Source organism: Rhipicephalus sanguineus, chromosome 4 (assembly GCF_013339695.2).
Source record: "Rhipicephalus sanguineus isolate Rsan-2018 chromosome 4, BIME_Rsan_1.4, whole genome shotgun sequence".
NCBI lineage: Eukaryota > Metazoa > Arthropoda > Arachnida > Ixodida > Ixodidae > Rhipicephalus > Rhipicephalus sanguineus.
Window position 1 is genome coordinate 21,617,810 of NC_051179.1, and position 17,704 is coordinate 21,635,513.

At 45.9% G+C, this 17,704-nt stretch overlaps 1 protein-coding gene across 1 annotated transcript; it reads left to right on the forward strand.

Moving 5' to 3' along the window:
* Positions 1-7,585: 7,585 nt before the first annotated feature.
* On the forward strand, positions 7,586-17,363 carry LOC119389580 (transmembrane protease serine 7). The gene is made up of 5 exons (XM_037656917.2): positions 7,586-8,060; positions 9,906-10,141; positions 10,898-11,078; positions 14,098-14,223; positions 14,721-17,363. Exons 1-5 carry the CDS (start codon positions 7,961-7,963, stop codon positions 14,843-14,845), a joined length of 768 nt encoding a protein of 255 aa, XP_037512845.1. The 5' UTR covers positions 7,586-7,960; the 3' UTR covers positions 14,846-17,363.
* Positions 17,364-17,704: the final 341 nt, after the last annotated feature.

The window sequence follows — 17,704 nt, forward strand, 5'->3', positions numbered from 1 at the left end:
ATATAACGTGATTCAACATCAACCAGCCCAATAAGTTACGTCGCGATGCACTAACGTCCAGGTGCCGCTGTGTAAAAGACCATAACTGCAAAGAACCCAGTAACGTATACAATACGCTCTGATGAGAACGTATACCCACCATGATATATCTTGACACGTAAAGTACCGCGCTGCTAAGCTCGAGAGCGCGGGTTCGATTCCCGGCCTCGGTGACGGAATTTCGACAGGGGCGAAATCCGAAGAACAAACCTGTGTCTATAGACATAGGTACACGTTTAAACAACCGCGGGTGGTTGTTACCCACCGTAGTTCACCACTGTGGCGACCCCGAGAGTTATTATATTATGGGGCAAACCCAATGAAATCAGTATCAACGTTCGAAAGAACACTTTGTCGGGTGGATGCGGAAGATGTTAGACAAAGTCTGTCGGTGCTCTGGCGCGTGGAAACTAGAGTGACGGCAGCACTGACTTTTTCAAATACATTTTTTTCCCCCCGAAGTATTGAAACGTGGAATAGCATACCCGGTCACATTCGTTCCTTAAAGAGAGACGAACCTTTGGATGTACTAAAAGACCGTATACCCTAGTCCTGTTTTCTAGTTTTACGTGCTATTTTGTTCCTATTGTTTAAATAATTCCGTTTATTTGATTTTTGTATTTCTGTGAGCTGTAATTGCTTGTTTGTCTCCCACATGTTTTCGGTTTTCGTTACTTCTTGCACTGTACCCACTCCTGTGATAGCCCTGAAACTGGGATGCAGTGTGTGAAAATAAATAAATAAATAAATAAATAAATAAATAAATAAATAAATAAATAAATAAATAAATAAATGAAATACGATGTGGGCGCATGCCGGCGACGATGCGATTGCACGACAACTTGGGTGTATTTTATACACCCAAGTTGTCGACTAAATACACCCACTAAATACACCCAATTTGCACGACAACTTGGGTGTATTTAGTGTTTTGTAGAACCGCTCCGAGGTTCTACAAAACACTAAATAAATAAATAAATAAATAAATAAATAAATAAATAAATAAATAAATAAATAAATAAATAAAATACAATGTGGGCGCATGCCGGCGACGATGCGTTTGCACGACAACTTGGGTGAATTTTATTTATTTATTTATTTATTTATTTATTTATTTATTTATTTATTTATTTATTTATTTATTTATTTCGTGTTTTGTAGAACCTCGGAGCGATTCCGAATAGGGCTGCAGATACACAGCACACCCGCCTTAAACCTAGCTTCTTCAATACGGGCCGCAGCGCATTTCATGTAATTTTGTAAGCTGCATGTTACTGCAGCATCGTGCCTCTTGCTCGACGCTCATGGCCGGTGTCGGTCAATATTCCGATTTCAACAATCACGATCACTGCGCCAATGATCATGACCCCCATCTATAGTCAATGCGCATTACCACTTCTTGTCCCATATAGTTTCATACCAGCAGGCCCACGAAGCGGCCGACAGGCTTGGCCTGACGGTCCCGACGTGGGAGTCGCCCACTGCGCGCTAGGGCGCGTCCCGCAGGACCTCATTAAAGTTATTTCAATCAATCAATCAATCTGTGGTACTCCGCACTTACGAGATCTTACCTGTTAATTATTTGTTTTAGTTTAACATAGTTGTCTTATTCCACAAGTTGCTTCATAACAACCTCACGCTTGTGTATTCACAGCACTTGTTCTTTTGCAGATTAAAAATGTAACAAGATTCGCAGCTAATAACAATTTTTTGTTACCCATGGTTTTTACTAATTACGGCAAAAAAAACATCTGCGTTCACTGGAATTGCACTTTGGAATGCTTTACCTTCAGGTATTAAATCTAGTGCTTTCCTTGCAGCTTTTAAAAAGGACCTTAGCCATCACTACCTGCAATAACTGACTCACCAATGTGCGTGCAATCTAACGTCCCAGAAGATCTGAGTCATGTTCTTTGTGACTGCAAGCAATACGCATCAGAGAGACAGTCTCTGAAGGCGACCTTGCATCTGTAACGGAGCTCGTGCTTAGAGTTGCGACATATTCTGGGCCCATGGCAAAGCAGCACCTGTGCGCTGCGTTCCACGAAAGCGCTGTTGACTTTCTTGCGGGCCACGAGCCTGAACGAAACTTCGTAAACGGCGTAGTCTACGTGTGTGTGGCTGTATGTGTTATGCGTTTATCAGTGTATATACCATAATGTTCACCCAGCACCTGGAGTAGCATGTCAGGCGAATAGCCAGGCAAACATCTCCGGCTTTTCATTAAAATGTTTCTCTCTCTCTCTCTCTCTCTCTCTCTCTCTCTGTACTCTTACCCAGGCTGTTTTACCGTCGACGTTTTTTTCTCCCTTGTCTGAACTGAAATATTTAATGATGCATATAATATGCTTGATTTTACCGATAACTGCTTTCATTTGCTGTCCCAGTTATTACCATCAATGTTTGCATAATTAACCGAGGGTCCCTTTACAGTTCTTTTACTTTGGGGCCATCGCCAGTATTTTTGTGGTCCTGTAACTACTTTTTTTTTTAAGTAATACAACTGAATCTAAATCTGAGTCATCATAACAGCTTCTTAGAGCATACCCAGGCGCTACGACTAAATTAAAGAGCATAGCACCGGGGACCCCTAGCCGTTGGGTTTAGAGTGCTATATATATGCACTACTAAGGGAGAGAGTTGTACGCCTGTCTCTAAGATTCCCACAGCAATGATATTGCGAACTATAATAACATGGATATAAGTGGTGTTCAGGAACAATGATACTTCGTAACAGAAAGTTTGGACGCATCTCTGAAATGTGACGTCCGCGCCGGAAACAGGAACGGGTGCCTCGGAACTGCGCCCTAAAATGTGGTAAATCATTCACAGTAGCACACAAGCGAACCACAAAGGGATGTTTACTCAACCGACACACGCAAGCGCTACACGCGCTTATACATTCAATACTCATAACTTGCGTCAGTATAACTCACACAAAAGCTAGACGCCAGGGTTACGCAAACTGCAGTGATGCGTTCTGCACTACAAAGCCACTGTACAACGATCATGCCAACTAAAGCATCATAGCTAAAGAACGTGGAAGTGGGGAAATGGAGGGGGGGGGGGGCTTGTTTTATACATTGTTACTCAGTATTGCATTGATGGAGCTCCTTAAAAATTAAATGCTGTTCCAGTCAACGTGAAAGCTGTAGCAAGTGCGGAGCAGTCAAACCTTAATTTCTGATGCAGTGGCGCCCCCTCCCCTCCTCTTTTTCCTCATCCTCACATCTCTTCTCCTCACCCAAACTTCCCTTTCCCAACCCCTTGCTATACTGTACATGACTATGTTATACATGGTTTTGTCATCGTGACAAGCGACATGACATCAGACGCCGACAGCCCAGACCCCTAAAGTGCTCCGCTCTTAATGACGTCAACACCATCACCTTCAAGCTGTGTGAAATGTGTGAGCACTTAGGGTGCGACGTACTCTACCGTGGGAGAGCGGTAAGCTGTTCCTACCACGCTAAGTGTAAAGGTGTATTTAGAGAAACGTAATCAACCTTCGGCAGTGTGCCGAGTGACTCTGTATCTAATCCTCAGAGGACGCACGCAAGACCTTACAAGATATCTAACGACAAATACATCTGACGAACTCGGCAGTCGCCCTAACGAAGTAAACGCACAGTACCTTCCAAAGAGCACTAATTTCAGAACGTACTTAAGATCTTTTTGAGAACTAAGTTTTACTGCAAGACGCGCAATATCTGCTACAGTTGGGTGAAATCGGTTGGGGTCACGTTTCTTATATTGAAAGTTTTTGTAGCTAATGTATCTCGCGCCTGATAACTAAGTACGCTTGATGCCGTTGGCTCCCCGCGTTCTTGCGTCATTTTGTTCTCTCCTAACTTCCCTCTGTTCTCCAGCTGCCCCCAAGGAGGGTACAATAGAGCGCTAGAGCTTGGCTACGCAAGTCGCTTGAGGAGCCCGGCACTGAAGTTCTCTATTAAATTGTCATCAGTGCCAGGAGCGTTGCCAGAAATTTTAACTGCGGATCAGTTTAAGGGACCGCCCTGTCGACGTCACGCGTCTCGCGTTGGCGTCACGCATGGTCCCACGTTTGATACACAGCAGGCTTCACGTTTGGAACACCAGCGCTTGCTTGCCCGTGAACGCCAGCGTCGCCGAAGGGCTAATTCGTCTGTCCGAGCCAGCGAAACGCCAGCGTCGGGAGTTAGACGCACCGCGCTCGGAGCAGCAAACGGTAGAAAAACAGTATGCAGGAGTACATGGTACAGAAAACAGATAATCGCGTAATCACAAGAAAAGAACTGAAAAGGATAGAAAATATGACATAATCACACGAAAAGAACAAAAAAGAGCAGATCAGACAAACACAAGGGAAAGGCAGGCGAATCGTCCGCATTTCGTACAGCTTTCACTTGGGGTGGAAGTGGCTTTGTTGTTTGTTTTTTCAAAAATAACGCCCCTTCCCCCGTCCCCCTCACCCCCCCCCCCCTGCCCCGCTCTGAAATGGCTTTTCAGAAATTCTAACTCGAAATGGTATTTGTTTTACTCTATACCAGTGGTCTCAAACTCACGTCAGCTAGCGGGCCGCAGTCATGAAATTTAGTGCCACAAAGGCCGGGAAAGCGCAGAAGGTTAAAGCGGGTTGAGGGGGGGGGGGGGGCGAACAAAATGTCACCTAATTCTCCCATTTGAAAGAATGCCATTTCCCATATCTCATACGTGGATCTTAGGGGGACTGGGCATCAGGATTCGAAAAACCTGTCGATACTGATTTCCAGAATGACTCAAACCTAGACGTCGATTGTGAAATATAGATTGTGTTCCGCGGTTACTGCATGGGGTGCCTCGCGAAAAAAATGCCTGAGTCCAGCCCCATCGCTGTAATTTGCCCGAACAAAGCGTTATTCATCGCAATGGGTGAGTAAATAATGTGAATGCCATTTAGCAAATTCACAAACATTTTATTTCTTGTGAAGCCGCGGGATTTATTTAATTCTTTTATTTAACTCACTCTTTCTCTGCCTTTGATTATTATTTTTTTCTATCTCTTTAGCATTCAATTCGGAAACCGTAAACACAAATAATATTTTCGCTTCCCTACAAATTATCAAATTATCTCTTTAGAATTATCCTCTTTTCTTTTTTATTCACAAATTCTACCGCCGCACGAGTCGTGGCCGATCCCCCGTGGTGGGTTGTGCCATTCCACTAGGAACAACCAACCAACCAACCAACCAACCAACCAACCAACCAACCAACCAACCGCAAGCGAAACGCCCGCGGGCCGCGTGTTTGAGGCCCCTGCTCTATACCCACAGGCTCGACACCGTCACGTACAGCGCTCCTCTACACCAAGTAGCGAATGCTAAATTATGTCACCGATAAGGCTTGCGATATCATAAGCAGGCAAGCTGATGGCGGTAATGAGAACAAAATCGTCGGGAAAATGCCGCAGGATCCACTGCAACCGATGTGCGTCACACTCTGCAATGATCAAGAGTTGGGCCCTCTAAACGCTCGTTGTACTGCAGCATCTTATCGCAGCTTTTAACGTACTGTATAATATGCGCTCCTCTTACTGGCAGCGGCGCTGTCTACACAGGCGTAAAACACACACCGTTCCGAAGTTTCATTCGAATAAAACTTTTATTTATTTCTATTTATTACATACTGCACACCCTTAGGTACAAGAAGGTGCGCAGTTTCAATATCACAGATATAATACAAAATTCGGAGACTCTTGAGCTTCGCCTTCAAAAGTAGAACGCGACAGCGTAATCGGGCCCCATGCGCATCGCCTTATCAACTGCTAAGCCTGCCTTCGGGTGTCAGTGGATGCCTCAACCGTTCCGCAAGGAATCGAACGTCTGTGCGCCTAACATTGGTCGTTTCAAACTATCCTAGAATCACTTCTGCGAGTATACAGTTGCGAAGTGCCCACTACGCCATATAATTATTCATTCTGCGAATCAGCGAAGGACCCACTACGCGTCCGAAAGGCAGCTGCTCACTCACTTAGTTGATACATTTGCGGCTGATGGTAATTAAATATGTCTGAGCGCTTTGTGACGGGTGGGCCTTTAAAACACCCACTCGTTGCGCCATTCACATGTTTTGACGCCTGGCGCGATTCTACGCTTCTGCCACGCGATAGTACATGACTTACCCACTACACGATATTCGTATAGTGTTTTTTTTTTTTTTTCGTAGCAGTTTCAAGCAATGGCGTGGCTCTGTAGTAGAACCTCCGCTTACCACGCAGAAGGCCCGGATTCGACTCCCGCTTGAACCAAAGATTTTTATCATTGATTTATTTGCATCTGTCTCGAATTTTCTCTCACGGATAACGCTGATTTTTTGCTCAGAGCCAACGACGCCGGCACCGGAAGCTCTTTAACGCTATCGCATTAGAAGGGACATAGAAAGCTGTTTTGAAATTAGTACGAATAACAGACATGACTGAAGTTATGTTCGTGGTGGCTTCCTGGATAAGCACTTCTGATGGGCATTTTTGGGCTTTACTTGATTATAAAAAGAGTGCTAAACTTACCGTCGCACTTGTGCATTCCTCTTCAACGTCGGCATCATCGCGCTTCAAAAAAGGCAGGCGTGATATTAAAGTGCCGCACATTGTTTCCAAAGAGAGGCAACGGCGGTGAGTCTGGCTAGATAATAAAGCGAGACAACAAATTCGTACAGGCTGTGAGCGGTAAGTATCCCTTGAACGCCTATAATTACTAAGAGGTGCCTATTTTCGCACGATCATTCGGAAGCCTCGTAAAGAAGCATTTGACTATTTCGTATGTGAAATCCAACGAATCGAATACGAACCGAGTAGTAATGACTTTTCGAATCGTATTGCAGATATTGCAATATTTGCGCAACACTGAATGTACTCTATCTCACAAACTGCTGCTGCGTGTCAAAGCGATTCACCCACAGCGATTCAGTTCAATCAAAAACAGAAACTGCAGCCTCCGGAAGCAGGATCTCGAATTGGGAGGCATTGCAAAAACGCTGATCTTTTCGTAAGTACGTGAAAAAAAAATCTGCGTTTGGCACACACACACGACGACACGAGATGTCTGCTAGCGAGCGAAACATCGCTAGCAGACGTGTCCGTTATCTGCTTCTTTCGGAAGCCAGTTACTTTCCGCCCCAGCGTCCGGCCTCAATGCAACGCTTGACTCGACAACGTGTGTAATCGCACTTCGGCGCACTCCGAAGCTTACGTGGTGGCGAGAGACACAGCTGCCATCATGAAGGACAGCTAGCGCCGGGAGAGGGTTTCACGCACAGCGCCGGCTCTCCCATATCCTGCCACCTTCGTGGCGAGAGTCGCGCTGGTTGTGACTCAAGGTGTGTCCTCCTCACCTTATCGCTGCTCGCGGCAAGCAACGCCTACGCTAACACGCCAAAGCCTTTTCCTTCTTTTCTTTTCTTCTTTCCTATACATTGCGACATCAAAGGATGCGCCATTCCTACATACCTCCTCGCCATGAAACGCACTCGCCTTCTGCTAACGTCCTCTCTGCGAGCAGACGAATTTCTCTCTCTCTCTCTCTCACCTGTTTCGCGTAGCAGACGACGCTCGCATACGTGTTGCAGACGATAATTGCTAATTCTGGGTCCTCAGGCGATAGCGATACGTGTTTCATCTCGACTTCTCCCGCTCATTCACTACGCCGACCTCTTTCCTGCATTTTTTCCGAGTAGAAGCGAGTCTTATGCACGCCGTTTACTCACACTTTTTCCATCTCCTCCTTTCAGAGTCGATTCACCCTCGTTCGGTGAGACCTTTATTTAAAGTACCCCGAGTGGCCGCTGATCGTTCAGAGTCTTTCGGCCTGCTCATCTGAGGAGTTCGCTTGTACGCTTGTTCTCGAACGCAAGACAGCGTGGTTTTCTACAGTCTCGTTGAGGTTGTGTGTCTAATTCGTGCGCCATCATGAAGACCTGCGTGTGTTCCCGCTTTTTCGGACTTGTGCTCCTGGCCGGTGTAATCCTTGCGACTACGGTAGCAGCGGAGATCAGTGCTTACACTGACTGTGAGTTTCTTTCTTCTTATTTCTGTGGTATACAATGACAAAATGTGGAGGCTTTGTTTAGTGATCACGTACTGCAGGGAAGGAGAAATTTATTTAGTTATAGTTATTCTTCAGTTCAACCTCGCGAAGTTTTGTGCCAAGTAGTAATCTGAGTAACGTTTACGGGCAAAAAATATTGTTGTAACATAGTTTCGGAGGCGCATATGTCGTCTGTTTTCGGCTCTTGCATGGTTCTTGTGTGAAATTTTCTGCTCTATTCTCGTCTGTTTTTTGTCAGTAACAGTTTATCGCTCTCGTATGGTAGACTACATAGTAATCTGAATCGTCAAACGTTATTCTAAACACATCTTATATTTGGTTGCCTACATGCAAGAAAAATTCTCAAATCCTGTTGCGATCGCGACGAAAATCTCCTTCCCTTACCATTTAATATCTGTAAATTGTCCTAAGTCACATTGCCAACTGCGGGCTGCAATCTGTATGGAAAATCCGAGAAAAAAAATTATTTGCGAGAACATTTTACTCAGCATAACCGCATAATCTATGTCGTCTGCCCATAATCGCCATCGCCGTCTGCTGCTTTCCGTAAAATCGTCTGCTCGTAAGTGTTATATCGTCTGCATGAGATAAACTAAATTCATCCGTTCCTCCTGTTAGTGACATAACTTTACTCAAGTAATTTTTATAAATTTTCAAATAACGTTTATAAGCTCGAACAACATGGGGCACTGATATTGTAGGACAGAGCTGTGACATCAACATCGCCCTTTATAATCGGCGTATACCATGAAGCGCTGGGCGTCGAATGCACTTGATAACGATAACGATAAGGCGAGCGGTAGAATTCCAGCGAATCTTTCGAAGTATCGCGTACACGCACTTCCGTTTATTTCGATCGACCTCCGCTATAGATACGCGATAAAAGCAAGAAACACAGATAAAGATCAACGGTCGCTATAAGTTACAATCAAACAGCAAATTTGCCATAAGATAAGCAGAGTGACGTAACGTTTGTTATCAGAATTGAGATAAATTACAAGCAGGTCGCGGAATCGAATCGCGGCCGCGGCGGCCGCATTTCGATGGAGGCGAAAATGTGGAAGGCTTGTGCACTTAGATTTAGGTGCGCGTTAAAGAAACCCAGGTGGTCAAAATTTCCGGAGCTCTCTCTCATCGGAGCTGCATGACTACGTCATGAAGTTCCATTATTTTGCGGACCTATACTGAAGAACGCTAACCTAACCTAAGTTGACATTATTTAACCAAAACCTAATACCGGTGCCACATGGTGCACTGCTGTTTGTTGGCCTAGTTGGTACTTGCTTAGTGACATCTTTTAGCCGCGAAAGAGCACAACACAAAGGAAAGAAACACACAAGCCGCCCGTCCTGTCGTTGTGTGTTTCTTTCCTTTGTGTTGTGCTCTTTCGCGGCTAAAAGATGTGCACTGCTGATCGGGATCAAATTTCCGAACATTGATTAGCTCCTTTCCGCAGCTAGCGTAAAGGAGCCAACGGCGATCAAATAAATTGATCCGGATCATGCCTGATCCCGATCATAGGTTACCGTGTGACACCGGTATAATTCCTTCGTCAACCTAACCTCGTGTACATGATCAAACCCAAACCAATCAACGTAAACTAACCTCTTCTAACCTAAACCTAACCCCTTTATCAACGTAACCTCGTGCAAATTATCTAACCTAAACCAATCAACCTAAACAAACCTCGTCTAACCTAAACCTTCGTCAACCAAACCACGTGCACATGTTCAAACCTTAACCAATCAACTTAAAGTAACCTCTTCTAACTCAAGCCTTACTCAACGATGTTTTGTTCCGGCGCAGACTATCTGGAGGACCACTGCTCGTCGTCCAGATCGGCAGACCGCTACCGGGCTCGCACCGAGGCGCAGTCCATCTCTTTCCGGCTCAAGTCTCCAATGCAGGAAAAGCTGGACGAGCGAGGATGTAGGGCTGGCCTGAGCTTCAGCACGCTGAACGAGACGTACGGATTCCTCGTCACGCCTGTGTCCATCGACATCCCACGAGGACCCACGAACTCCTGCGTCAACTTCATCTGGGTGAGCATTACCACACGTATGCTATAATGTATACATGTCGCAATGATGGGTATAGTATAATCGAGAATGCAACGAACGCTCAAGTTGAACCACTGTAGACAGTCAAGCCATCTTGTCAAGTCTTGTCATCTAGTCTAGTCAGTCAATCAGTCATCCAGGGGCGTAGCCAGAAATTTTTTTCGGGGGGGGGGGGGGGGGTTCAACCATACTTTACGTATGTTCGTGCGTGCGTTTGTATGTGCGCGTGTATATATACGCAAGCAAAACTGAAAAATTTCGGGGGGGGAAGGTTTGAACCCCCCCAACCCTCCCCCCCCCCCCTGGCTACGCCCCTGCAGTCATCCTATAGCCAGTCGTGGACTCTAGTCAGTAAGTATAGTCGTCTCGTCTAGTCTGATCAGTCAGTCAGTCAGTCAGTCAGTCAGTCAGTCAGTCAGTCAGTCAGTCAGTCAGTCAGTCAGTCAGTCAGTCAGTCAGTCAGGCCATCAAGTCTAGTCAGTCAATCAGTCAGCCCAGTCAGTCATCTAGTCTAGCTAGCCAGTCTAGTTCACAACCATGTTCACAATAAGTGAGCCAATTACAGTTTATCAGACAGTCAGTGATAAGTATTTTGAAACGCCGGATGATATCTCTCGCCACTAACTTCGCTAGCTATACCAAGTGTACGCACGTTAATGACGTTATCGTAACGCAACCGAGCAGAGCATAAACTCACACACGTGCTATAACGCTTCGTCCATCTCAACCGTATCGCAGTTCGACGGCCTGGCCGAAGACGAGCTGAACGGCAAGCGTCTTTGCGGCGACAGCTTTCCCAAGAGCAGCGCGATTCGCACCAAGGGAGACCGCTTCACCATCTGGTGGTCTTCAGAACCCAGCAGGGACGCTGACCGCCAGGCCTCCTTCAACGTCGTCATTGCCTCCTACGTCAACCGATGTGAGTACGGATAGATAGATAGATAGATAGATAGATAGATAGATAGATAGATAGATAGATAGATAGATAGATAGATAGATAGATAGATAGATAGATAGATAGATAGATAGATAGATAGATAGATAGATAGATAGATACGGATAACTCTGTGCAAGAAAGGCGTGTTTGGTGGTTTCCGTACTAACCATAAGTACTGTTTCGCTGCTAATGTTAATACTGCACATATTTTGAATTAAAAGTTCGTTGTCCCTTGTGACAATGTTACGTTTGGCTGAGCAGAGAAGTCGGAATCGTTGTTGAAATTTGCCAGGAAGTAAGAATGAGAAAGTAAACTGAAAACTAGCGCTACGAACACGTGCCGTACAGGAAATTCATCTACCTGAAATACACGAGAGGAGCCTGACGTCACGTAAATGAGTAACTGCAATTGGATGTATGTACATTCTGTCTGGGTGGGGCAGCGATGGCTGTGGGCGAGGCTTAGATTTTTTCTTGGGTCATAACCGACTATAGTCGAACTTTTGGAAGGTTAAAACTTTGAGTCATCGTCGAGTGACAGTGAGCCAAACACCCAACATATATCGTGTCTTCGGTCATGAACGTGCGCCCTCGTTGGGCCCAGCGAAGCACGCACGACCTGGCAGCACATAGTGCTGTGCCAGCACCTCGAAATGCACGCGTAGGCGTGACGCGAGGCGCTGCTCAAGGCCGCTTGTTCTGGAAGCTACGCGGCATCACGCCCCACGTGTAAACATGACAGAAAAACGAAATATATGTGCAATGATATAAAGAACGAAAAACGCGCAGAGACGCTCGCACTCGTTCCTGCTTTGACAGGCATGAGCTTGCAAAAAACGAGGATGCATGCAGAGTTACAGCTCACGGACGTGGTGACTGGGTACTTTTTCTTTATTTGGTTACGTTCCCGCCACGACGGCAAACTGTAGAAAACTGAGCTAATGTGTGTGACGTCACTGCCGAGGAATGTGGTATGCACGTCATCGCCATGCGTTGATATATGACCTGTCGGAGTGACTTAGTGGCTGTATGGCGTTCTGATATACGTATCACGAGGCGAGGTCGTTAGTTCAACTCCAGTCTGCGGCCGCTCTTCGGTCCTATGGGTCGCAAGTTCCCTGACGTTACCGCAGGAGCACGTTAAATAACTGCCTTTAATTAGCTTTAATTGCCTTTAATTGACACCAGCTGATACACCACGCCCAAACCAGGCTGCACCCATTCTGCACCGTACTTAAGAATAAAGGATCTTTGTGGTACAATTTCACCGCATTCGTACAATGCAGTAATGTAAATAAGCAGCAACTAACAGTGGGATAGACGTTGAGCTGCGTTCCATGGATTAGAAACGACCTCCGTTTAAATGCTCACCGGGGAAACACAGGTATGCTCTTGTAAAGGTAAAATGGATACTGCTACTGCTACTATACTAAGAGTCCCCATGGAGCTTACTAGTAGTACAACTATTGCTACTACGTACTTCAATGAAACCAGTAAGCATAACACCCATTAGCAAGGCCAGACACGTGCCGTCTCTGCCAGTCCTAGAATATTCATCATCTTCACTCAACGCGTGCTTAGTGCATAGTAGTAGCGACTACCACGTTTAACCTTGCAAAAGCAGCTCTCGCGACGTCGTTTGCTCCCGCATCACCGCGGCCTCATCCATGCAGACATCCCGAAGTAGTACCTTCGTCATATCTCGTATATACACAAAACGTTTGGCGCTGGGCCAAGGCTCATTGGAAGGCTTCGAAGGCAGCTTATAAGTCGAGGCGTCGCTGCCAATTCCATAGGTATGTGCGTGTGTGCGTGTATTATTACCGGTAAAATTAAGCGCTCGGCTGGCTTCCCCGCTGTGCGTATGATGCTAACTGCATGGCGCGCACACGGCACACAACCGCGATGTCCATGTACCTGTCTCTGCATACGTAACGGTGCGTGCTTCTGTACTTATACACGAACTTTTTTGCGCAACGGTTGCAAGGAGCGGATGCGTCTAAGAGACGGTATCCCGAAGACGTCGTGTAGCGGCTGCGAAATGAATCATAAGATGACGATATTACCGTGGGCGTTTCCCTTCGCAACTGCGTACGTATGTGTGTTTAAACGCTTCGCTTGCGTCTCTAGAAAGGCCAAGTAGCGAGGCTGTGTGTGTTGGTACATGCATCTTGACGTTCGGGTTCTGCCCAATCGCTTCGCGAGCCGTAATGAATGTGACGCAACTCTATATATATTTAAAGCGAATGGGATGCGACGAGCACGTTGCGTCACACACTTCGGATGAGGTCAACCGCGTAAGCGTCTACACGGGTCAAATAGAAAAAAGAAAGAGAGAGAGAGCGAGACTCGTAAGGCTTCACGGCGTCCTATGGAACATGACTAGCTTATCGCGCAATCGTTAAATATGGATCACACGGAACACCTCAACTGTCAAGCGCAAAGGAACGCGGGCACAGTAATACTTACACCAAAATGGGTTTGAAGTGGTACGCTCAAGTTGTTACACTCTCGCTCACCCTCTTTTCACACCCTTTTGTCATTACTTTGCCATAGTACACCGTTTCGGCAAGGTTCTAATACATCCTTAGCACCCTCTTATTGGCACTTGTGAAGGGTGTAGGGCGATAAGTATATATACAGAAATTCTCGTAATTGTTATCTAGAGAGAGGAACAACTGTCGTTTTCGCTCTCTCTTTTTTGTTCATTATTTTATTATCTTTCATATTCATCTCAATTCGGTTCAGGTCATTTAATTAAAGATACATAGTGATGTCAGGTTTCTTTACAGTGAACACTTAAGTAACCGAGCTTCGCAGCTTGCGGAACGACCCACGGTAGCTCGATCCCTCACGCACCTTTGCTTTGATTGATTGATTGATTGATTGATTGATTGATTGATTGATTGATTGATTGATTGATTGATTGATTGATTGATTGATTGATTGATTGATTGATTGATTGATTGATTGATTGATTGATTTCTCCCCGCGCACGCAGCGTCCGAAGCCGAGTGTCCGGCGTCGTGGCGTCGCTGTGACAACGGTGCCTGCATCGAACCCCTGCTGTGGTGCGACGGCATCGACAACTGCGGCGACAGCAGCGACGAGACGGAGGACAACTGCGGTGAGTGTACCACATTGGACATTGCGTGCACAAGGTTCCCCATTGGGGGGGGGGGGGGCAATGTTTCGTCGCAACCCTCCCCTCCCTGCTGGTAGATCCCAACCGATGAAAAACAAAATGAAAATGAAGCAATGACGTGCATCTCACAATGGCCTGCCTTTGGTCCCTGGATTTCTGGGAGTAAAGATGGGGAGTAAACAGTTCTTGCAATGCAACGCCAGGGGCCTTCGGCCGCCGCTATCGCTAATAATCTGCGCGGCCATAACCCTGCTCTTTAAACAATGACGCGATAGTTCCGACTTAATTGGTAAAGGTATGGAGGAGATATATTGCCCCCTCTTAGGTAATTACCCCCCCCCCCTAACGTGCGCACGCCTATGCACGCGCGTTTGTATGTCTCCACTCAATCTCTGTGTTGTCTGCAAATGTTTAATTGTAGTAATCACACGAAGGGGTGTGCCGCGTTCTCATGCAATTTCTTTCTATTGTCTCTGCAGCTCCCAGCACAATACTGTCCATCCCTGGAATCGTTATCATCGCTGTTATCGTGGTCCTAGTCATCATCGCTATCGGAGTCGTTGTTTACGTCTGCAAGCGGCGTCGTGCCTACCGCGCCACGTAAACAGCGATGACGCCTTCGGGGGAGATAAAAGATGGCTCCAAGGGGACACCCTCCGCAGTTGACGTCACACCTGCGAAGCTCTGCACTTATCGCTCCAGTCTGTTGTCACTTCCGGTATGATGGACACGGCCGAGCAGACGGCAGCGAAGTGTAGCAGACGACACAATTGTATAAGTACAGTCAGTGCGGAGGGGGGAACAGTAGAGAAGTAGTTGAAGCCGAAACCATATGTGTGTACATACCAAGTCAGAACTGTGAATCTCCCACTATCAATCCATGTGAAGACAGGTTTTCAACTTAACGCGAGGAAGACTTCGCGCTGGTTCGTGACGTCATATTCTCGTCTAAAGTTGTTCTTCGTGTCAAGAAGTTAAGGAAATGCACGCTTTGACCAGCACGTCGCGCAAAGGAAAGTAGTAAAACTGGAACATTCGTTGTGATAGCGTCTGTTCCAAAGAAAGTACGCGCGAAGACAGGATTTCAACACTGATATTCACTCTGGCCTCAGGCTCGATCTCGTTTTAGTAAACAATCTAACTTCCGTATGTCTTCAATCGAAGCACCGTTTACGGTTGCTACGTGAAACGCGCTATTCAAAAGATATACTTCGATGTATAGCGCTCGGGCACGTTTTAATTAAGAAGAAACAACCTCCGATTCAGGGCTGTAGCCGAATCTTTCATAGAATGAGTAGGCGAGACGAAAGGAATTCCAGGTGCCCGGTAATAGGTGACCGTCCACGTCCGTTAGTGACTCACGTTGACCGTTTCGAACGTACGCAGTCTCGATATGACCGGCCAGTGAGTCACTTCGTTTACGTCACGCGACACTCCAAGTCACCGGAAGTCACGAATCGTTTCCCTCTCGACCCACGTGTAGGGATAATGACTGCGCATGCGTTCACTTTTGTTACATGTCAAGGCACTTGAGTCATTTCCGTTACACCGTGCATCATCCTTCGTAGTCATATAGGCACTCCTAGGAAACTGATTGAGTAATCAAATCTAGATGTGGGAGAATATCTAGGTATCTCATATAGTCACTTGACTCACATAACTCAGCATATACATATAGTCACCTGGACTACGCAGTACGGCGACTTGTAATTGGGTTTCGTTAAACCATTAAGGCTTTGTTTTAAAATATATGGAGGTCTGACGAGCGGTCTTAAACAAAAAGTCAAATGTCTATCAACGTATTACGTGCGAAACACTCCTTGTATACTGTGTATTGAATGTCTTTTTTGTTGTGACTAAGTGGTTCCTTCGTTTTTATAAGCCCTGTCACACGGCCCGCAAAATTGGCAGCTCGAATAATTTCGGCTCGTAACTTCACCGGCGTCACACTTTCCGGTGCTGCAAGCCACGCCTTTTACACACTGTCGCATTTTAAGTTAAGGCTTTGTAAGTTAAAACCTGGCAAGTTAAGGCCTTGTAAGTTAAGGTTTATATCTCTAACTGCCCGTTTCGCGGACCATGTGGCATGGTCGTTAATCGTACTCTTTTGTACATTGTTCGTGTGTTTCCTTTCTTGTCTCGTGTACAACTCCATTGTACGATGCCAGTCTCGTGCAAACTCAAGCGCACCAACTTGTACGGACGTTCGAAGTCATTCCAATGTCCGTAAGTTCTGAAACGCGCGTTTAAGGCGGGTTATTGTTATGTACATATACACATTTGCCCACTGTTTTCTATTCCCTGTACTCATTTTAACGAATGACTTTTAACCAGTGTAGAATCATATCATACCCCTTTAAAGCATCGTTTTTAACAACGATCAACTTATCATCACTTTCCGCAAGGGGCATTCTCGGGCATATATACCCAGGCATCCACGTCACACCTGGATCGAGCTTAGTAGTGATTAACTAACAGGACACAGTATGTTCTCATAGTTAACCACGTCGTTCGCTTGTGTAAAAGTGTGATTGGTATGGTTGGTGGTTGTATAGTCAATATTTACGAAGTGTCGCGAATGAATGTGTTTGTCAGTCTCATACGCTAAGTCGTTGCACGTTATAGCATGTGTTGAATGGTTATAACGAGATCTGTAGCTCGCGAACGGCCAACCTGTCACTCATCGTATGAATCCACCCGTAATTCTCGAGTTGCCATAATCAGACCTTCCTGTGCTAAAGCACCAAGCGTGAAACCCTACGCTGGCTTTAGCGCTTTCTTTTTAATTTTTTTTCGTAGATATACTCTTATCGCTTCTAGGTACCCTCACATAGTCTCTTTTATTTCACGTTGATTTTGTTTGTGTTCTGTGTCACGCGTTGAAACATTCTATTTCCACAATTTGTTCTGAGCTATGCGTGTCCCTAATGTTTCTGTTTCATAGTTCGCATGTATGTCTTTGTGTTTGTATCTCTTTTTTTTGTGTTGAGTGGGCTCCATCTTTACGTAATTGTGTAAGGCGTGTCATATTTATTGATTCCCTGCTGTCTTGTCCTGCGATGAAACCAGCTGCTTTGCCTGCCATTTCAACGCCTAATAAAACCGTGGGCTGTACAGGTCAATGAACTTGTCTCCGTCATTTTTTTGTTTCAAAACGTTCTTGAACAATTTGATCGCACGTTTGATCTGCTCCTCTTACTTACCACGAACATCGGAGGGACCGTGTGTCGTGTTACGTTGTTTAGTGATCACATACACGAAAATGCTGACGTTGTGACGAACTTTAGGCGAAATGCTTGAGGCCCGTGTGCTTAGAAGTGCACGTTAAAGAACACCAGGTGGCCGAAATTTCCGGAGCCCTTCACTACAGTGTGTCTCATTAACATGTCGTGGTTTTGGCTCGTAAAACCCCGCAAATTATGATTATTGTGATGAACTTTCTCCGGTGGCGTAGGACGCTGCT

Bases quoted from the DNA above. Each gene is read 5' to 3' on its own strand.
- LOC119389580 (XM_037656917.2), top strand. From the start codon at position 7,961: ATGAAGACCTGCGTGTGTTCCCGCTTTTTCGGACTTGTGCTCCTGGCC. The intron at 8,061-9,905 runs GTGAGTTTCTTT...GTTCCGGCGCAG, and splicing joins GATCAGTGCTTACACTGACT to ACTATCTGGAGGACCACTGC. The intron at 10,142-10,897 runs GTGAGCATTACC...ACCGTATCGCAG, and splicing joins CCTGCGTCAACTTCATCTGG to TTCGACGGCCTGGCCGAAGA.